The sequence below is a fragment of the Saimiri boliviensis genome, chromosome 17, assembly GCF_048565385.1.
Source record: "Saimiri boliviensis isolate mSaiBol1 chromosome 17, mSaiBol1.pri, whole genome shotgun sequence".
Taxonomy (NCBI): domain Eukaryota; kingdom Metazoa; phylum Chordata; class Mammalia; order Primates; family Cebidae; genus Saimiri; species Saimiri boliviensis.
In genome coordinates this window covers 51,896,135-51,915,192 of record NC_133465.1, presented here as the reverse complement: position 1 = coordinate 51,915,192, position 19,058 = coordinate 51,896,135, and the positions used below count along the sequence as shown (strand labels likewise).

The 19,058-nt window shown below is 38.2% G+C and overlaps 1 protein-coding gene across 10 annotated transcripts in view; it reads left to right on the top strand.

Moving 5' to 3' along the window:
• KANSL1 (KAT8 regulatory NSL complex subunit 1) overlaps nucleotides 1–19,058 on the top strand; it is a 222,142-nt gene that overhangs the window by 128,519 nt on the left and 74,565 nt on the right. For all 10 annotated transcript variants that reach the window (XM_003942421.4, XM_010330269.3, XM_074388791.1 and 7 more), the window contains one exon: nucleotides 9,688–9,829. In XM_003942421.4, coding sequence (XP_003942470.1) covers nucleotides 9,688–9,829 — 142 coding nt within the window. The remainder of the gene's footprint in view (nucleotides 1–9,687; nucleotides 9,830–19,058) is intronic.

The window sequence follows — 19,058 nt, the reverse complement described above, 5'->3', positions numbered from 1 at the left end:
CAGTTGATAATAAGATTTCAACTAGTTGATAATCTAGTTGAAAACCAGTCATATATATGACATGACTTGGAAATAATAGCACATACAAGTAACAAAAGAGGATCCAGCTAATTCTGAAGAATACAAAGTAGTGAATTATGAGGTATTATTCACAAGGAAAAACTTTCCTGGAGAGATGTGAGTTTTAGTGTTAGAAGATGCTTCTGAGTATTTTCAGAATATGATGATATATGCACCGGATATGATAAACAATTACATTTCTTTTATTGTGCTAGGCAGAGTATATAATATGTATATGTTTACCATGTTTGATGAAAAATCTGATGAGTATTGAAAGGAGTTTAAAGTACCTTAAATTATTATTTAAAGATTGAATGTGTTTTAAAAACATCTCAGTCTCAATATTAAACATGTAAAACTTTAACATAGTACAGAAAACAAAATTATCAAATTACTGATGGTAGTTTGTATATGTCTTTTATTTTGAGAAGAGTCTGGCTCTTTGACCCAGGCTAGAGTGCAGTGGTGTGGTCTTGGCTCACTGTAACCTCTGCCTCCTGAGTTCGAGCAATTCTCCTGCCTCAACCTCCCAAGTAGCTGGGACTATAGGCCCACGTCACCACACCTGGCAACATTTTTTGTATTTTTAGTAGAGACGGGGTTTCACTATGTTGGTCAGGCTGGTCTCAAACTCCTGAGCTCAAATGATCTGCCTACCTCAGCCTCCCAGAGTGTTGAGATTACAGGTGTGAGCCACCACGCCAGGCCTAGAAATGTCAATTTATCAAGTTCAAAAGTATGGGTATTGTGGTAAAGGTACAGTCAGCAAAATCCACAATGTAGGAAATTCTAGAGGACAGATAGCGCTGTCTTTTCCACAAACTGTGAGGAAGGAAGAGGAGGAGGAGGAGGAGGAAGAGGAGGAGGAGGAATATGTTAAAGGCTTGAAATGTATTAACCAGATGACCTGTGTGAATCTTATTTGACTCTGAGTTGGACAAAACAGCTGAGACAATACAGTAAATTTAACCAGTAACTGGATACTTAACATTAAGGCATTACTGTTTTTTAAATTATGAAATATATGTACATATTATGAAAGACCTTACATTTTAGAAACACACACTGAAATATTTAGAGGTAATTGGCTTCAAAAATAATTCATGGGGTGGGAAATAGATGTTACTAGATGAGGTAGGATTGGCCAAAAGTTGATAGTTGAAATTAGTTGATGGTTATGTGGGAGTTTATTATCTTTTAGCTTGAATTTGTAAATTTTCATTTAAACAAGGTCTGAGATAGATAAATAGAGCATGAGGGAAGAGGAGGATTGCTTATATTGTTTTATAAAGTTAGCATGGATTGCCAGGTTCTTTATGACCTGGCCCTAGGTACCTCTATCCATTGTCAAGTTGAATGCATTCCTTTCATTGTTCACTGTCAGAGCTCTAGTCACACAACCATTGTATACATGTCATTTCTTCTTTGTGACACACCTCAGTTCCACTTAGTATCTTCTGCTCCACATCTCCAACCCCTGTCAGTTTGTGCATCCAAGTCCTAATTTATGCTTTGGAGGTCTGTTTGAATGTTTGTATCACAAGTCTTTCTAGATATCCCAGGCTAAATCTGATATAATTAGGATCTCTTACCTTACATTTTATATGATTATTTGATTATTTACATCTGTCTTCCCCATTAAATTGTAAAATTGAGCCACAGTTCTTGTTTTTGTATCTCTAACCTAGTCTAATTCTTCGTAACTAATAGTTGCTTAAATATTTGTCAAATGGAAGGAAGGAGCATAGAGTGAGTTCGTGGTGGGCTAAATGCTTGACTGAAATAAACAATCAAAAACACACAATTTCATTTTAATGTTAGACGTAATCTGGTTTAAGCAGTAAGAACAAAAGTGCTGTGTTCAATTCCAAGAGTCTGTCAGGATGAATTGGCAGTTTAGGTAGAATTTGCTCTGGGGCTGGGCATGGTGGCTCCCACCATAACAGCACTTTGGAAGGCTGAGGTGGGCGGATCACTTCAGGTCAGGAGTTCGAGCCAGCCTGGCCAATATGGCGATACCCCATCTCCACTAACAATACAAAAATTAGCCAGGTGTGATGACAGGTGCCTGTAATTCCAGCTAATCAGGAGGCTGAGGTGAGAGATTCCCTTGAACCTGAGAGGCGGAGGTTGCAGTGAGCTGAGATCATGTCACTGCACTCCAGCCTGGTGACAGAGCAAGACTCCATCTCAAAAAAAAAAAAAAAAAAAAAAAGAATTGGCTCTGGTACATTTGTTTCACATTATTACAGATCTCTCTAGAAAGCTGACACAACCTGGTTCATGTGACAGATGACAATGGGTTAAGACAAAGTGTGTATCCAAGTTTTTTCCTAAGTTTTACTTTAAAACTAAAATGTTGGATATTTAACTCTGGCCAGTTTGGTTCTCTTCGTTTTTTCCCTCTTGTGCTTCATTACCTCCATCTTTTTTAAATTCGTGGGTAATGTCACTGATGATGCAATGTCTATTCTAAATAGACTACTTTCATTTTTCTGTTTAGAGTGGAACTTTTAGATGACTAAAGTTCAAAGCGCAGGAAGCTCTCAGAATATGGCTTGTTGCTAATTGAAAACACTTGTTTCTTGAATTTGTCTCTGAGAGTTTTTAATCTTTCATTCTGTTTTTCTTCCCTTTTTGTACCCTTTTGATAGAGAATTTAAATCCAAGGTTATATTAAATAAATTTTTATTTTTATCTAATGTACACATTTTAGGTTGCAGTTGGGATTACATCATTTTATGGCTATCACAACTTTGTGAAGCAGATATTGTTCTTATTTCCAGAGATCAGTTTTTATGTTTAGAATTGTATAAAGTAAGTAAACATGAGAACCTGTCTCCTGATCTTTCCTTTGTTTCAAACTGCTTTTGAGCTAGGTAGTGCCTACTTGTGAGTGGTTTTTTTGTTGTTTTTTCATGTGACTCGGCAATTTCACGATTTCTCATTACTATCCCACAGCGACCCTTACTCTTACCCTGGAAACTGTTAATCTGGCAGTTGTATGCTTTAGGATGATCTCATTTTTACTTGAATCTTTTGGTTTTTAAAAGTTTTCTAAGTAACCTGGAGATTTCAGAAGTTAGGTGTCTCAGAATTTCCTGAACACTTGGAAGTAGCACATAATTCTTTGTCAATTTATTTACCAGTTTTGGATTGAATGTAGCACTGTGTAGCTTGCTATGAACAGTCATTTTACTTGAATTGGCTAATAGAACCCTTGTTGCATTAAAAGGAAAGAATTGAGATAGGACTGAAATCAGAATCAAAGTTGAAATTAACCACCATGCAGGTTTTTCTGGCATATTTGTTGTTGCCTTAATGAGAGTTTTAAAAATTTATATTAATGGATCGGGGAAGAGAAGCATAATCCACCAGCGCTGTTCTACTGGATTTACATACAAATCTCCCATCTTGGAATAGAATTAGGTGACTTTATTAGAGGCACTAGGCCTAGTAGTCAACGTGTAGTGTTACATGTGGTTCAACGTCTAGCTTTTGGTGTTACTTCTAGAGTTGATCTATTGGTAATTCCGTTTAAATTTAATATTGACTATTAATAAGTTGACAGGGGTATAATATTAAAAAGTCTAATTTTTTTTACCCTATGTTAGCAGATATTTCATTTCTTAGCACTTTTATTTTAGCAAAGCTTGGCCTCCACATTTAAGAGAAGTTAAATCTCCTTACAAAGTACCTGGGTTGACCTGTTTGTCCTCTTCTAATGAAATATTTTCACTAATACCATTGTTCAAGATAACTTTAAAGAATTTAAAACAAAAATTAATCTTAAGCCAACATGTAAGCTGAACCCTGAATTTACAAGGAAAAAAAAAATACTTTCACTGTATGGTTTCAGAGTGTTTATGAAGAGCCTTTTTTTTTTTCTTTTTTTTTTTTTGATGGAGTTTCGCTCTTGTTACCCCGGCTGGAGGGCAGTGGCATGTGATCTCGGTCCACTCCAGTCTCTGCCTGCTGGTTCAAGCAGTTCTCCTTCAGCCTCCCATGTAGCTGGGATTACAGGCGTGCACCACCATGCCTGGCTAATTTTTGTATTTTTAGTAGAGAACAGGGTTTCACCATGTTGTCCAGGCTGGTCTCGAACTCCTGACCTCAAGTGATCTGCCTGCCAAAGTGCTGAGGTTACAGGTGTGAGTCACTGTGCCCGGCCTATAAAGAGCTTTGCTTTTTTGGGGGGAAAAATTTTTTTTTGTTTAAGTAAATATAATAAATATTATATATTCTAGAGTCAGCAGAACATTCTAAATTCTCTGGTAATAGTCTAACTTTGTAAAAAGAACTGTTAAAGTATAAGTTCATAGCTAATGAAATATTTTTACACAACAAATATTTCTTACGTAAACCAATACTAGTACATAGCTGGTTAACATTAAGATGTACTGTTTATGTGGTATCACAAAAGCAGATCTTGGTACTGCACTTAGGGAACCAAAAAATAATTCATTGTGTAACATTTTAATGAATTTTTACATAGCACATGCAGACAAAGCCAGTTTTACCAATAAAAAGTTTATAAAAGCAAGGAGCAAAATATGAATTGAAAAGAATTCCCACTCAGATTATAATTACAGTACGTATAGTGCATGTTTTTATATGGACTGGAATAAAGCACACAGTAAAATCCTAAGTTCTGAGGCATTTTAGTGTCCTATGTAGTCAAAACAAGTTATTTCACTAATAGCACAGATACAAGCAACAGGATAGAGTTGAAAGACTAGTCAGTGTTGGAATACACATGCTTTTCATCATTACTGGTAATGACTCTATATATTAGAACTAAGTCCTCATTGTATTTAAAGTATCATTCTACAACCTTAGCCCTGTGTTCTTTTTTGAAGTCTGCAGGGTATGTCACTAAAAGTGTCCCTAATTTCAATTAGTGTGCCTTGTTTTTGAGCTGTAAATTGTCAGAGGAATAAATTTACATTTTGAATATTAAAGAGGAAATCTGTTTTTACCTCTGATAGCTGAGTTTGTATGGCTTGTTTTTGTGGTTAAGGAACAAAAGACATGAAACTCTTATTGTGATACTGTTTTGTGGTGCTCTGCTCTGCCGCTGGAGTATGATAACATCTTCATAACTTACTCCATACTTGTTAACTGTATACCTCTCACTTTTAAAAATAGCTTAACTTTCTGCTCATATTGCTGCTATTTTGAACACGAGATGCTTTTTGGACACGAGTTGAAGTTTTCCATTTTTCACTGGATATGATCAGAGTTAGAGTGGCATTGTGGAATAACAGCATTGTAACAACTTTCTCCTGGAAATCACTTTCAGTTTCAAACCATAGTATAAAGATACACTTGTAAGATGAAACTTGTTCATAAATTGGGAATTGTTGGTGTTCCTTAGTGCTGCGTTGGCTTTCTTTAATTAGTGTATTAACCGTTCTCCAAAACATATTATCAGGAGACTCGTTTTGTATTGTTACTTAGGTAAATACCTGATTAGGGGATATAAGACTTTAATTAATATCCAAGGGCAAAAATGTATTATCAAAGTTCTTGTGAACTAAAATGTTTCAGGTAATTTTCTTTTCCTTTGGTATTTTAAAACAAAGGAACTGCATGATTCCTTAAACATAAGAATGCCCAGGATGAAAACTGTTTGAGGGGAGTTTATTGAGGGAAAGTAGTATGATTGACTGGTGTTGAGAATTGCAACTAAGGAGGCTGCCGGGGTTGCCCAGTAGTGATAGATGGGGACCTGGTGTGGTGGTAGCTTTAGGAATGAAAGGCATCTATGAAGCCAAAATATTTTGCAGGATAGAAAGGTGGCAAGCCTTGAAGAGTCAAAAAAGATGGGAATAAAACATGAGGGTTAACTAGTTTTATCTCTTTGTGGGTAGAGGGCATTTTTCTTGTTCAAGAATGATCCCTAGGTTATTACTGATCTCTTGAGATCATTTCCCTGATTTGGGGTAGAACTAAACCTGTAGCCAACATTGAAGCAGGTAACTGTACTTTAAAAGTATCTTTTGGCCGGGCGCGGTGGCTCAAGCCTGTAATCCCAGCACTTTGGGAGGCCGAGGCGGGTGGATCACGAGGTCAAGAGATCGAGACCATCCTGGTCAACATGGTGAAACCCCGTCTCTACTAAAAATACAAAAAATTAGCTGGGCATGATGGCGCGTGCCTGTAATCCCAGCTACTCTGGAGGCTGAGGCAGGAGAATTGCCTGAACCCAGGAGGCGGAGGTTGCGGTGAGCCGAGATCGCACCATTGCACTCCAGCCTGGGTAACAAGAGCGAAACTCCATCTAAAAAAAAAAAGTATCTTTTGCCGGGCACGGTGGCTCAAGCCTGTAATCCCAGCACTTTGGGAGGCCGAGGCGGGTGGATCACAAGGTCAAGAGATCGAGACCATCCTGGTCAACATGGTGAAACCCCGTCTCTACTAAAATACAAAAAAATCAGCTGGGCATGGTGGCGCGTGCCTGTAATCCCAGCTACTCAGGAGGCTGAGGCAGGAGAATTGCCTGAACCCAGGAGGTGGAGGTTACGGTGAGCCGAGATCGCACCATTGCACTCCAGCTTGGGTAACAAGAGCGAAAACTCCGTCTCAAAAAAAAAAAAAGTATCTTTTTATCTTGAAGTGGTTCCATCAAAATCAGGGAACTGTAAAAATGTCTTCTTTCTAAAGAAGAGAAATAATTGATAATACTTTATCACAGTGGTTGACTTGAATGGTTTATGTTTGCTTCATACAAAAGTTAAAATACCATTGCTATCCTTGGTCTTAATTATTATGGTATGATTATTCATTTCTTACCCTGTTGTGGTCAGATTTGTTCTTTTTTATTATTGACATTATGTTGTATTTTACTCTTATGGGAGACTGTGTTAAAGTTCACCTGTAGTCACTCACAAGTTTTAGTAGTGAGTGTGTGTATCCTGATAGGAAGTGGAACTGAGGGCAGTGAGACTGCTACAGCTTTCTGGAAAAATAGTTTTATGGTAGATTATGAAGTTTTTGATTATAGAATGCAGTAGACACCATGTACCCCAAGTCTGATATTTAAAGAATGTTAATGTTGCCACATTTCTCTTTTTTTTGCATGAGAAGTCAAACATTATGTTATAGATAGAGCTAAAATCCAACTTCTCCATCTCCTTTCCAGAGGTAATGAGGACCTTGATTGTAAATTTGTTGTATGTCAGTTCTATGCATTTTAAAATACATTCACTTAACTGTTTTGTTAGCAATCCTTATTAATGTTTATTTGTTTATTCTTTTTGTTTTCATTCAGATTTTGCATTCCATATTGTTGAGATTAGGTTGATACATACCATAATTAAATTGCATTTCATCAAATTCCTTTACTACTTGGGTGTACTTAATCTTGTTTAGTTTTTTTTTAAATAATTTTTTTCATTCAACAGTGTGTTCTGAGATTTAGTCATGTTGTTACATATAGTGGTAGTTAATTTTTATTGCTATAGAAGGCTCTATTAAATGAGTAAATTATAGTTTACCAGTTTCAGCAGAATTAAAATATAATTAATTATTAGCTATTACAGACTGTACTGCAGTGAACCTGTTTCCTCATGCACAGAAATGTGTAGTTTATGTTTTCAGAAACAATTTTATGGCCGTGCATAGGTGGCTCGTGTCTGTAATCCCAGCATTTTGGGAGGCCAAAGGTCAGGAGTTTGAGAGCATCCTGGACACTATAACAAGACCCCATCTCCTCAAAATTTTTTATTAAAATTTAGCCAGGTATGGTAGTATGCTCCTGATTCTAGCTGCTTGGGAGACTGAAGTGGGAGGATAGCTTAAGCATAGGTACTCCAGGTTACAGTGAGCTATGATTGTACCACCATAATCCAGCCTCAGTGATAGAGTGTGAGACCCTGCCTCTCAAAAGAAAGAAAAATGAAATAGAATATCATTATGGTTGGGTATCCACATCTTACACCTAGCCAAATATTTCCGAATTATTTTTCAAAGATAGTGGTGCCAGTTTTAACTGTTACCAGTGATGTCTGAATTGCTCTTTTCCATTTCTTACCACTTGTTGGCTTTATCGGGCTATGGCATTTTCCAGATCTAGGTTTGAAACACAATCTTAATGTTATACCTAATATTTATATTTTAACCAAATTTTAATGAGATGACACATTTGTGTATGTTTATTATTTGCCTTTTATGTGAATTTCCTTAATCTTTCTATTAAGATTGTCTTTTTTTCCTTTTAATCTATTTCTTAGAGTTCTGTTAGAATGCTTAATCTTCAGTTATATGTGTTAGATATCTTCTACCAAAATATAATTTGCCTTTTATTAGATTTTCTATTGTATGTTGAAAAGCAGGTTCCAAAGATGTTCTTTTAAGTTTTGGCTGTTTATATTTAGCAATTTGAAAAGCCAATTTTTAAAAAATTATGAAGAAGGAAACTAATTTTACTTTTTCCTTCTAAAGAACTGGTCAGTTTAGTACTATTTGTTGAATAGTTTAATCTTTTCCCAACTGATCTGGTTTTAAAAAATTTTCCCTGTGTCCTTTATATGTGTAGTTCTAAGTTTTGAGGCTCTATGTAGTTTTGCAGCAAATTTGGATATCTGATAATGTGAATTTGCATCATGCTTTCTTCTTTCAAATTTCTTGCTGTTGGTCCTTTATTCCATGTGAACTTTTGGATCTGTTTCTCAGCTTTCATTAAAAATACTGTAGGCAATTTGATTGGAATTTCTTTAAATTTATAGATGTTCATGAGAATTGCCATCCTAAAAAGTGTCCTGTTATTTGTATAGATCTTTATGCTTTCAGGCATTATTATTTTCTCTATAAAGATTTTTAATGTATCAGTTTTGTTGGTGTTATGAAAGATACTTTAAAAATGAATGTTTTCTATTTTTTTATTAGTTCCTAATATTCTTTACTGAACACTTTTGCTGAATTCTTTTTTTTTTTTTTTTTTTTTTTTTGAGATGGAGTTTTGCTCTTGTTACTCAGGCTGGAGTGCAATGGCACGATCTCGGCTCACCACAACCTCTGCCTCCTGGGTTCAGGCAATTCTCCTGCCTCAGCCTCCCGAGTAGCTGGGACTACAGGCACGCGCCACCATGCCCAGCTAATTTTTGTATTTTTAGTAGAGACGGGGTTTCACCATGTTGACCGGGATGGTCTCGATCTCTTGACCTTGTGATCCACCCATCTCGGCCTCCCAAAGTGCTGGGATTACAGGCGTGAGCCACCGCGCCCAGCCTCTTTTTTTCCTTTATTTTTGAATTCTTAGTTTTAATAATGGTTAGTGTCAGTTGGAGTTTCTGTATAGATTATTCTTAATATATGTTTTATTTTATCATGAACAATACTTTTATCTCCAGAGAAATTAATGCTGTTTTGAGAGAAACTGTGTGCCACAGGATCAGGATGCTAGAAGGCACTTCCACTTAGTTAATTTGGGAAATATCCATATGAAAATTTATAGTGCATCCTGGGGAGTAGGGAGTGTCTGTCTCTGTCTGTCTTGGGTTTTTCTTGACACTAGAGTTAGTCTCTGCAAGGGCCTTTATAAGTTTTATTCCACCCCCACCCCCAGCCTATCTGGTATACATATTACTGCTATTCTTGCATTTCACTCAATTTATTTCCTTTTAGGAGACGCAGGTCAGAATGGAGATGGGCTGCAGACCGGGCAGCTATTGTCAGCCGCTGGAACTGGCTTCAGGCTCATGTTTCTGACTTGGAATATCGAATACGTCAGCAAACAGACATTTACAAACAAATACGTGCTAATAAGGTAAGGGATAAGTGTCTGGTGTCCCTTCAGTACAACCGAAAACTATCATTAGCACTTTTCTCCCATCCCCTCCCACCTCTTTAGTAATCCCCTCCCCATAATCCTGTTCTTAAATATTTCAGGTAAATGGTTTAATGATCTGATATAGTGGTTTAATTTGTTTAAGAACCTGATGTGGCCATATGTGGTGGCTCACTTTTGCAATCTCAGCACTTAGGGAGGCCAAGGCAGGAGGATCACTTGAGCTCAGGAGTTCAAGACCAGCCTGGGCAACATAGTGAGACCTTGTCTTTACAAAAAATACAAAAATTAGCCAAGTGTGATTGCATGTGCATGTAGTCCCAGCTACTTAGAAGGTTGAAATGGGAGGATCGCTTGAGCCCATGAAGTGGAGGTTGCAGTGAGCTAAGATTGTTGTGGCACAACTAAGACTCTGTCTCATAAAAAGGAAAACATTATTAGAATATAATAGTGTTTAGTGTTAATTGAACATGCATTTAGAACAAGACAGTGTGGGTATCTGAGCTAACAGGAAACAAGAAAAACAGATGTAATGCAAGCAAGCCATTGATTTAACTGTCATATTTGTTAGATATGTGGAAAAGTACCTACTACTTATCAGCAGTGTTCTCTATAGTAGGATCACAATAGTGAAAAAAAATCCTACCTCACGAAGCTTACATTCTTGCAAAATATTTTTTTTTTTTTTTTTTTTTTGAGATGGAGTTTCGCTCTTGTTACCTAGGCTGGAGTGCAATGGCGCGATCTCGGCTCACCGCAACTTCCGCCTCCTGGGTTCAGGCAATTCTCCTGCCTCAGCCTCCCGACTAGCTGGGATTACAGGCGCGCGCCACCACGCCCAGCTAATTTTTTGTATTTTTAGTAGAGACGGGGTTTCACCATGTTGACCAGGATGGTCTCGATCTCTCGACCTCGTGATCCACCCGCCTCGGCCTCCCAAAGTGCTGGGATTACAGGCTTGAGCCACCGCGCCCGGCAAAATATTTTTTATATGAGCTTGGTGTGGCTGAGCTCTTATCTTTATCTAGACCCATGTCTACAAAAAGTCCATTGCTACTAAAAAATAAAGGTCAAAATGACCTTTTGACCTTAGTACTAGTCAGAGCCTTAAGAAAATTGCTTTACTGTTAACAGCATGCATTAAATTACTTAGTAAGCCAAAAGTTAAAGATTGATCAATTGATAAAATGAACAGAAATGGTCAGGGTTTGAAGTGAAAGTTCTGTGGGCTATCCTAATCATTTAAACTTTTGTTCCAGAAATTTCACTGGAGACTTCTAGCTTCTTTCCAGATTAGGGGGAGATACATATCTATCTCCAAAAGCTCAGTAGAGCATACTTTGAGGACAAAGTCCAGAGGACTCACTTTATTAATAATTTGTTCCCTTAGGGTAGTGTACAAATTAAATCCTGATTAACTTATTTAAAAATTAGCTAGAACGAAACTAATACACATTCTAGAGTTGGTGAATATTTTGCCTTCCCACTTCTTCACAAAGGAAATTTTAAAGTGAGATTTGTAGAACATGAACTGGAATGGTGGCTAAGAATAACTAAGAGGTGACTGGATATGCCTAAACTGAGGAGAAAAACACAGTCTTTATCAGAGACACCTCTTCAGTGTCTGTTTCTAGGTTTTTATAGCCAGTAGTTAAGTGGGAATTTCTATATTTGAGAACTAGAGTCTCTTAGTAACAACTGAGATTAGTACAATAGTAGTCATAAGTGTTGCTTCATCTTTTTATATACATTCATAAATATATATATATGTGGGTTTATATATGTGTGTATGTTATGTTATTTTAGTTGCCTGTTACAAAACTGCCACATTTCATAGAACTTAAGATGCTATTGATTGTAAGATGTACCATTATTTTAAGTACAACAAAGAAGAGATTTCAAACTAGGGCATAACAGCACTTGTAAGAGGCATCTTGATTTTAAAGTTGTTGACATGTGGAGAAAGTACCTCTTAGAATTGATGAAATACTATGTATCACTTCTCAGGAAACTTTGGAATTACACAGAAGTATAAAAGACATCCCCTGTCCCCCAACCCCCGACCCAAAAAAAAACCCAACAGCTCAAAATTATCTCACTACCAACATTATGGTACATTTTTCTAGCACAGAAATAATTTGTTTAAGCACAGTCATGTTATATATGTGACCTGAATATTTCCCAGTTGGTTTTTGGGAAACATTTTTATTGGCTACATGCTATTGCCTTTCCTTGTTGACTGTTTTAAGTTCTATGCTTACTATTAAAATTGTTGTATAAAGCATGCCATGATAAACATCTTTATCTTAGAGGAATGAATGCTCTATTATATTCTTAACGAATACTTTAGAGAAGTATTCTGGCAGTGTGTGTCAGTTTGTAGTCTAACTAGCTGTTTATGAGAAGATACTCTCACCCCATTTAGTTACCAGCTCATCACTCAGAAGTAATGACAGAGCAGTTTTTAGAAACTTTGAAAATATCTGAAAAATAATCTGGAGTTTTATATATCTAGTTGTATGTTGCTTAACAAAAGGGAAACTGAGGAATGTTTTGTTAGGTGATTTCATTGGTGTGTGAACATCATAGAGTGTACTTAATTAAATACAAGCTGCGTAGCAGACATGGTGGCTCACGCCTATAATCCTACCACTTTGGGAGGCTGAGGTGGCTGGATCACCTGAGGTCAGGAATTCAAGACTAGCCTGGCCAACATGGTAAAACCTGGTATCGACTAAAAATACAAAAAAATTAGCCAGTTGTGATGGCGGGCTACTGTAATCCCAGCTACCCAGGAGGCTGAGACAGGAGAATTACTTGAACCTGGGAGGTGGTGACTGCAGTAAGCCAAGGTTGCGTCATTGCACTCCAGCCTGAGGAAGACAGAGCGAGACTCCAGCTCAAATGAATAAATAAAAAGCTGAGGTAGTTTGGCTTACCATACACTTAGACAATATGGTGTAGCCTATTGCTCCTAGGCTGTAAACCGGTGCAGCATGCTGCTATACTGAATAATTTAGGCAATTATGGTAAAGATTTATATATTTGAACATATCTAAACATAGAAAAAGTACAGTAAAAAGATAGTTTAAAAGATAAAAATGGTACCCCTTTATAGGGCACTTACCATGAATGGAGCTTGTGGGACTGGAAATTGCTCTGGGTGCGTTGGTGGGTGAAGGGTGACTGAATGGTAAAGGCATGGGACATTACACTGCTATAAACTTTATAAATGGTGGCTACACTAAATTTATTTAAAAATTTTTTTCTTCAATAATAAATTATCCTTAGCTTACTGTAACTTTTTTGCTTTATGAACTTATAAATTTTTAAAACTTTTTGACTTTTGTAATAATAGCCTAAAACACAAACACATTGTAATGGTACAAAAGTATTTTCTTTATACCTTATTCTACAAGCTTCTTTTTGTCTTTAAAATTTCTCATTTTAAAATGAAAAGTTTTAATTTTTGTATTGTTTTGCTAAAAACTAAGACGAACACACACATTAATGTAGGCCCACACAGGGTCAGATTTATCAATATTACTGTCTCCCATCTTCAAAGCTTGTTCCACTGTAAGGTCTTCAGGGGCAACAACACATGCAGAGCTTTGTAACAGTGCCAACCGAAGGGCCTGCCTGAGGCTGTTTGACACTTTACTGGTTTTTAATGAGAAGTACACTCTAAAATAACGAAAATATAGTATAGTAAATACATAACACTTTATTATAACAGTAAGGTTTTTTTTTAAACAGTAACAGTTTTTTATAATCAACTATTATATTCTTACTGTACATAATTGTATGTGCCATACTTCTACGGGAATAGCAGCACCGTAGGTTTATTTACACCAGCATCACCACAAACAGCACGAGCAGTGCTTTGTGCCAAGACAGGAATTCTTTAGCTGTATTAAAATCTTACAAGACCATCCTTGTATATGGGATCTGTCATTGACCATTATGTTATTTGGCACATGAATGTATGTTGATTATCCAAGAGTTTCATCATTCAAAGCATATTGTATTAGGCATCACACTTGGACTTGGTAAATTTTTGCTTCTAGTCCTGACTTTGCTACCCGATGCTTACATGAAATTTGAGAAGAAAAGTTACTTAACATTTCTGAACTTCAGTTTCTTGGTCTGTAAAATACAACATAATAGACAATCTTTTACAGTACTTTTTTTTGGTTTGCAGTCTGAGTATAGAGCATCTATTACAGAGTTCTGATAGGAAGAATAAAACGAGGTTGATCCAATAAGTAATGCATCAGGAAAACTCACAGCATTACCTGTTGTGTTTAAACACTTCTTTCTCAACAATTGTCTTAGTTTCCTAGACTGCCATAGCAAAGTATCACAAATGGGGTGGCTTAAAAAATCGGAAATATGTTCTCCCATCGTTCTGGAGGCCAGAGGGTCAGCAGGGCCATGCTCTCTCTGGAGGTTCTAGGGAAGAATCCTTCCTTGTCTTTTTCTAGCGTCTGGTCTTTTGCTTGTCCTTGGTGTTCCTTGGCCTATAGCTGCATCACTGCAATTGCTGCCTCCGTCTTCACATTGACCATCTTTGTATCTGTGTCCAGATTTCCATGTTAGAAGGAAATGCATTTAGTCGTTATGTGACACTATAATAGAAATTTTTGAGCACTTGTGATACACCAGGTACTATGCTAAGCGTTTTACTCTCATCCACAATTTTTGAGATAAACAATGGAAGGTCAGTGCAGTCAAGTAGTATGTTCATAGTTATTATATATCCAAGTGAGTGCAGAGCTAAAATTTGAGTAGCAGGTTGCAGAGCTGTTGCTCAAGTTAGTAATCACTCTAAGTGCTTTTTTTTAAAAGTTATTGAAATGGAAGAAATTTTTTTCTGTGTTTTGGTTAAGTGGGTTGGTGTTCACGTTTTCAGTGCTGCACCAAGATTTGCCAGAGTTTGCCTGGGTTGTACAGGCCTTTTTTGGAGATGAATCTAGGTGAGAGGCTGAATCTTGGTGATATGCTGTTGAGTTATAATTTGTCTTTGGGTGGGAGACTGGAGGGATGCTATGTCTTTTCTTTTTCCTTCCTTCCTTCCTCTCTCCCTCCCTCCCTCTTTTTTTTTTTTTAATTTTTTTTGAGACAGAGTCTCCCTCTTTCCCCAGGCACCAGGCTGGGGTGAGTGACACCATCTGGGCTCACTGCAACCTCTGCCTCCCGGCTTCAAGCAATTGTGCCTCAGCCTCAGGAGTAACTGGGACTGCAGTCATGCGCCACCATGCCTAGCTAATTTTTTTTTTTTTTTTTTTTTTGAGACGGAGTTTCGCTCTTGTTACCCAGGCTGGAGTGCAATGGCGCGATCCCGGCTCACCGCAACCTCCACCTCCTGGGTTCAGGCAATTCTCCTGCCTCAGCCTCCTGAGTAGCTGGGATTACAGGCACGTGCCACCATGCCCAGCTAATTTTTTGTATTTTTAGTAGAGACGGGGTTTCACCATGTTGACCACGTTGGTCTCGATCTCCTGACCTCGTGATCCACCCGCCTCGGCCTCCCAATAATTTTTGTATTTTAGTAGAGACGGGATTTCACTGTGTTGGCCGGCATGGTCTTGATCTCGTGATCTGCCTGTGTTGGCCTCCCAAAGTGCTGGGATTATAGGTGTGAGCCACAGTGCCTGCCCGCGACCTCCCCCACCCCCCTTCTTTTTTTGGATACAGTTTCACTCTTGTTGTCCAGGCTGGAGTGCAGTGGTGCAATCACCACTCACTGCAACCTCTGCCTCCCAGGTTCAAGCGATTCTCCTGCCTCAGCCTCCCAAGTAGCCAGGATTACAGGTGCCCACCACCACACCTGGCTAATTTTTTGTATTTTTAGTAGAGACAGGGTTTTCCCATGTTGGCCAGGCTGGTCTTGAACTGCCTGCCTTTATCTCCTAAAGTGCTGGGATTATAGGTGTGCCAGCCTTTGCTTTTTCTTTTTTAAGGATTTACATTGTTGCATGTTAATATCAGTTTTCTTTAAGTGATGTATTCCCCCTCCCCCTGCAAAAAAAGGTAGCTGAAACTTCTACTAGGTGATTCTAGGATCCAGACACCAATTTCTGTTTTGTCAGAAGGTAGGTATTACCTTCAAAGCTCTGAAGTGGGTTGAGTCCCTTTTGGGAATAATGATTCTTGTTGCTCTTTGGGGAAAAAAATACAATTTATGGTAACTCCTCTGTACTGCTTCTGCCTACTGTTGTGTTCTCTTAATTATCATATTTTGTCAGCTTGTTTTTTTAAAGAGACTCTTCCTTGCCTTAGAAGAAGAAAACAATGTATGTACCTTGAGTATATATGCTAATTAAAGGTTTACTCATGTATGTTTGTTTAATGTTCAATCTTTAGAGGCTTGTAAAAGTCACAGCTAAATTTAAACTCAGGACTTTTTATCTGATTCCAAAGCATTTTTTCCCTAACATAACTCTGCTGTTGTGTCCTTCTCACCATTTCAGTGGAACATATTTATTGAAATTTCACACCTGTTAAATAAGGGAAAGCATAGGGACTAAACAGGTTTTAAGAGACAGGATCTTGCCCTGTTGCCCAGGCAGAGATGCAGTGGCCAGATTGTAGTTCACTGTAACCTGAAACTCCTGGGCTTAAACTATGCTCCTACCTTACCCTTGCAAATATGAGTCATGGGGACCATAGGCAAGGGCCACCATGCCTGGCTGATTTTTAAAAGTTTTTTTGTAAAGATGATGTCTCACTATGTTGCCCAGGCTAGTCCCAAAACTGTTGGCCTCTAGTGATTCTCCTTGCCTTGGCCTCCCAGAAGCACTGGCTTAACCCTTAGTGGTTTTTAAAAATCCCTTCTGACTATTCTTTGAGATTACACAGCTATAGCTGAGGATGGAAATGTTACTGAGGGTGGGTGGAAGAGCATTGAAACTTTTGAATAGAGAAGGAGCTGAATGGGAACCACAGAAGCTTAGAACACCTTTCTCTCCAAAATTTTTGTAAAGCTGTCAAGGTTTTCATCTTAATAGGGATTTAAAAGCATTGTAGACAGCCGTCGTGTCCAGGTAGCCCAGAGTAATTCTTGTGGAACTGATTTGCAGTGAGGTCACTGGTTTATCTTAAGATGCATAGGGAAGGTTCACCTGATAGAGTGATAAAGGAAGTGAGTGTGTGAAATTGCCCTTAGCTGTATTGCAAATACAGTTAAGAGAAGGTGGGTGCATCCACAGAGGAATCATTTAGGACAGGCATCCCCAAACTTTTTACACAGGGGGCCAGTTCACTGTCCCTCAGACCGTCGGAGGGCCACCACATACTGTGCTCCTCTCACTGAACACCAATGAAAGAGGTTCCCCTTCCTGAAGTGCAGCGGCGGGGCGGATAAATGGCCTCAGGGGGCCGCATGTGGCGCTTGGGCCCATAGTTTGGGGACGCCTGATTTAGGAGATATTAAGGCTGCATATAACTGTGACCCATTTCAGTTCCTTTGGTCCTTGTGTAAAGCAGCAGCTTGCTTCACGCTTGGAGTTTTCTAGGCCTGTGCAGCCTAAGCATGATTCTGGTTCTGAGTTGGGACAGGATGAAGGAAAAGGAGACTCTTGACCTTTTTCTTTGGCTTCTACAGGTTACTGTTTTCATAGTACAGCAGCCCTGTGTTTATTGCCCCAAGGCTAATGTAACTGCTATTCAACATTGATCCAGTTTAAACCTGGAATGTTAAGAAGGCCCACGTTGGGGTAGCCATGACAGGTGTAGAGTAGAACTTTATGAAGTTTTCTTAGCTAATTAGAGGATCCAGTGTTTAGTTTTGAATGCTGTAGTGAACTTACATATCTTGGGGGCAATGGACAATGTATGGATGACTTTTGGTTGCATCAGTGTAACACTTGAGCACATATTTTCAAAAATAGGCTTAATTAAAATTAACGTATATTCACATGCCCTCTGAACAAATTAAGAGTTCCATTCTTCTGGTTGTGGAAGCTAGAAACCTTGGCAGTGTCTCTGACTCTTTTCCCTCCTATCCTATAAGCACATTTACTTAGCTCGTTAATTCTGTTTTCAAATAGACATCCAGAGAGGGCACAGTGGCTCATGCCTGCATCCCAGCACTTTGGGAGGCCAGGGCGGGTAGATTGCTTGACTCCAAGAGTTTGCAACCATCCTGGGCAGTGTGGTAAAACCTCTTCTCTACTAAAAATACAAAAAAAAAGAAAAAAAAAAAAAGCCAGGCATCATGGTGGCATGTGCTTGTAATACCCCTCTCACTTCTATCTCTTTCTCCTGGGCTTGAGTGATCCTCCTTATACCTGGCTGCTGCTTATTATTTTGTGGAGATAGGGTTTTGCCATGTTGCCTAGGCTAGTCCTGAACTCTTGGCCTCAAGTGATCCTTTCTGTGTTAGCCTCCCAAAGTGCTGGAATTACAGGCATGAGCTGTCACGACCAGCCCACCATTTCCACTTCTTAATCCCCTCACTATCCCATATTTTGTCCTCTTTAGCATTTAATACCTTCGAATGTAGTACATAACATTTACCTATTTATATTGTTTTTCTTTGCCCCCAGTATTAGAATGTAGTAAGCACTCTGAAGGATGGGTTGGGGGAGAGGGATAGGTCTCCCATTCTTTCTTGTATCTTTAGCACCTAACAAATGTTGATGAGTGGATAAATGATTGATTTAAATGAACAAAAGAAAAATGAAATAGTAGTTAGACACGGCCTTTTGCCTCAGTTCTGCCATGTATTGGTCTGTAGAGGCATAAGCTTTGACTTACATCCTCTGTGGGTCTATAAAATGATGGTGATGAATAGAATGGTCTTTACGAAGTTTCGTTACGCTCTCTTAGGAGAAGGTGTCTTCATAGGCTTTCTGAGGGTTGCATTTAGAAATTATTCTGTAGTTTAAGAAAAAATTATTCTCTTTGGAAAATATTAACTGTGTCCTGAATTTCATATAACTGAAAAAGAAAAATTGAAGGAGTAATTTTATATCTAATTGTTGAATTTATTTATCTTCTGGCTATGATTATTATAAACTTAATATTTTCCAGTTAGGAAAAAATTTATACAACTCAACAAATAATTTGCTACGCATTTATTTTCTTGGTGCATGACTCTGCTAGGGGACACGGGGAATTTAAATATATTTGTATTTTGTCCACATCTTCAAGGAGCTAACATTAGTTAACAATTAAAGGCTGGGCATGGTGGCTCACACATGTA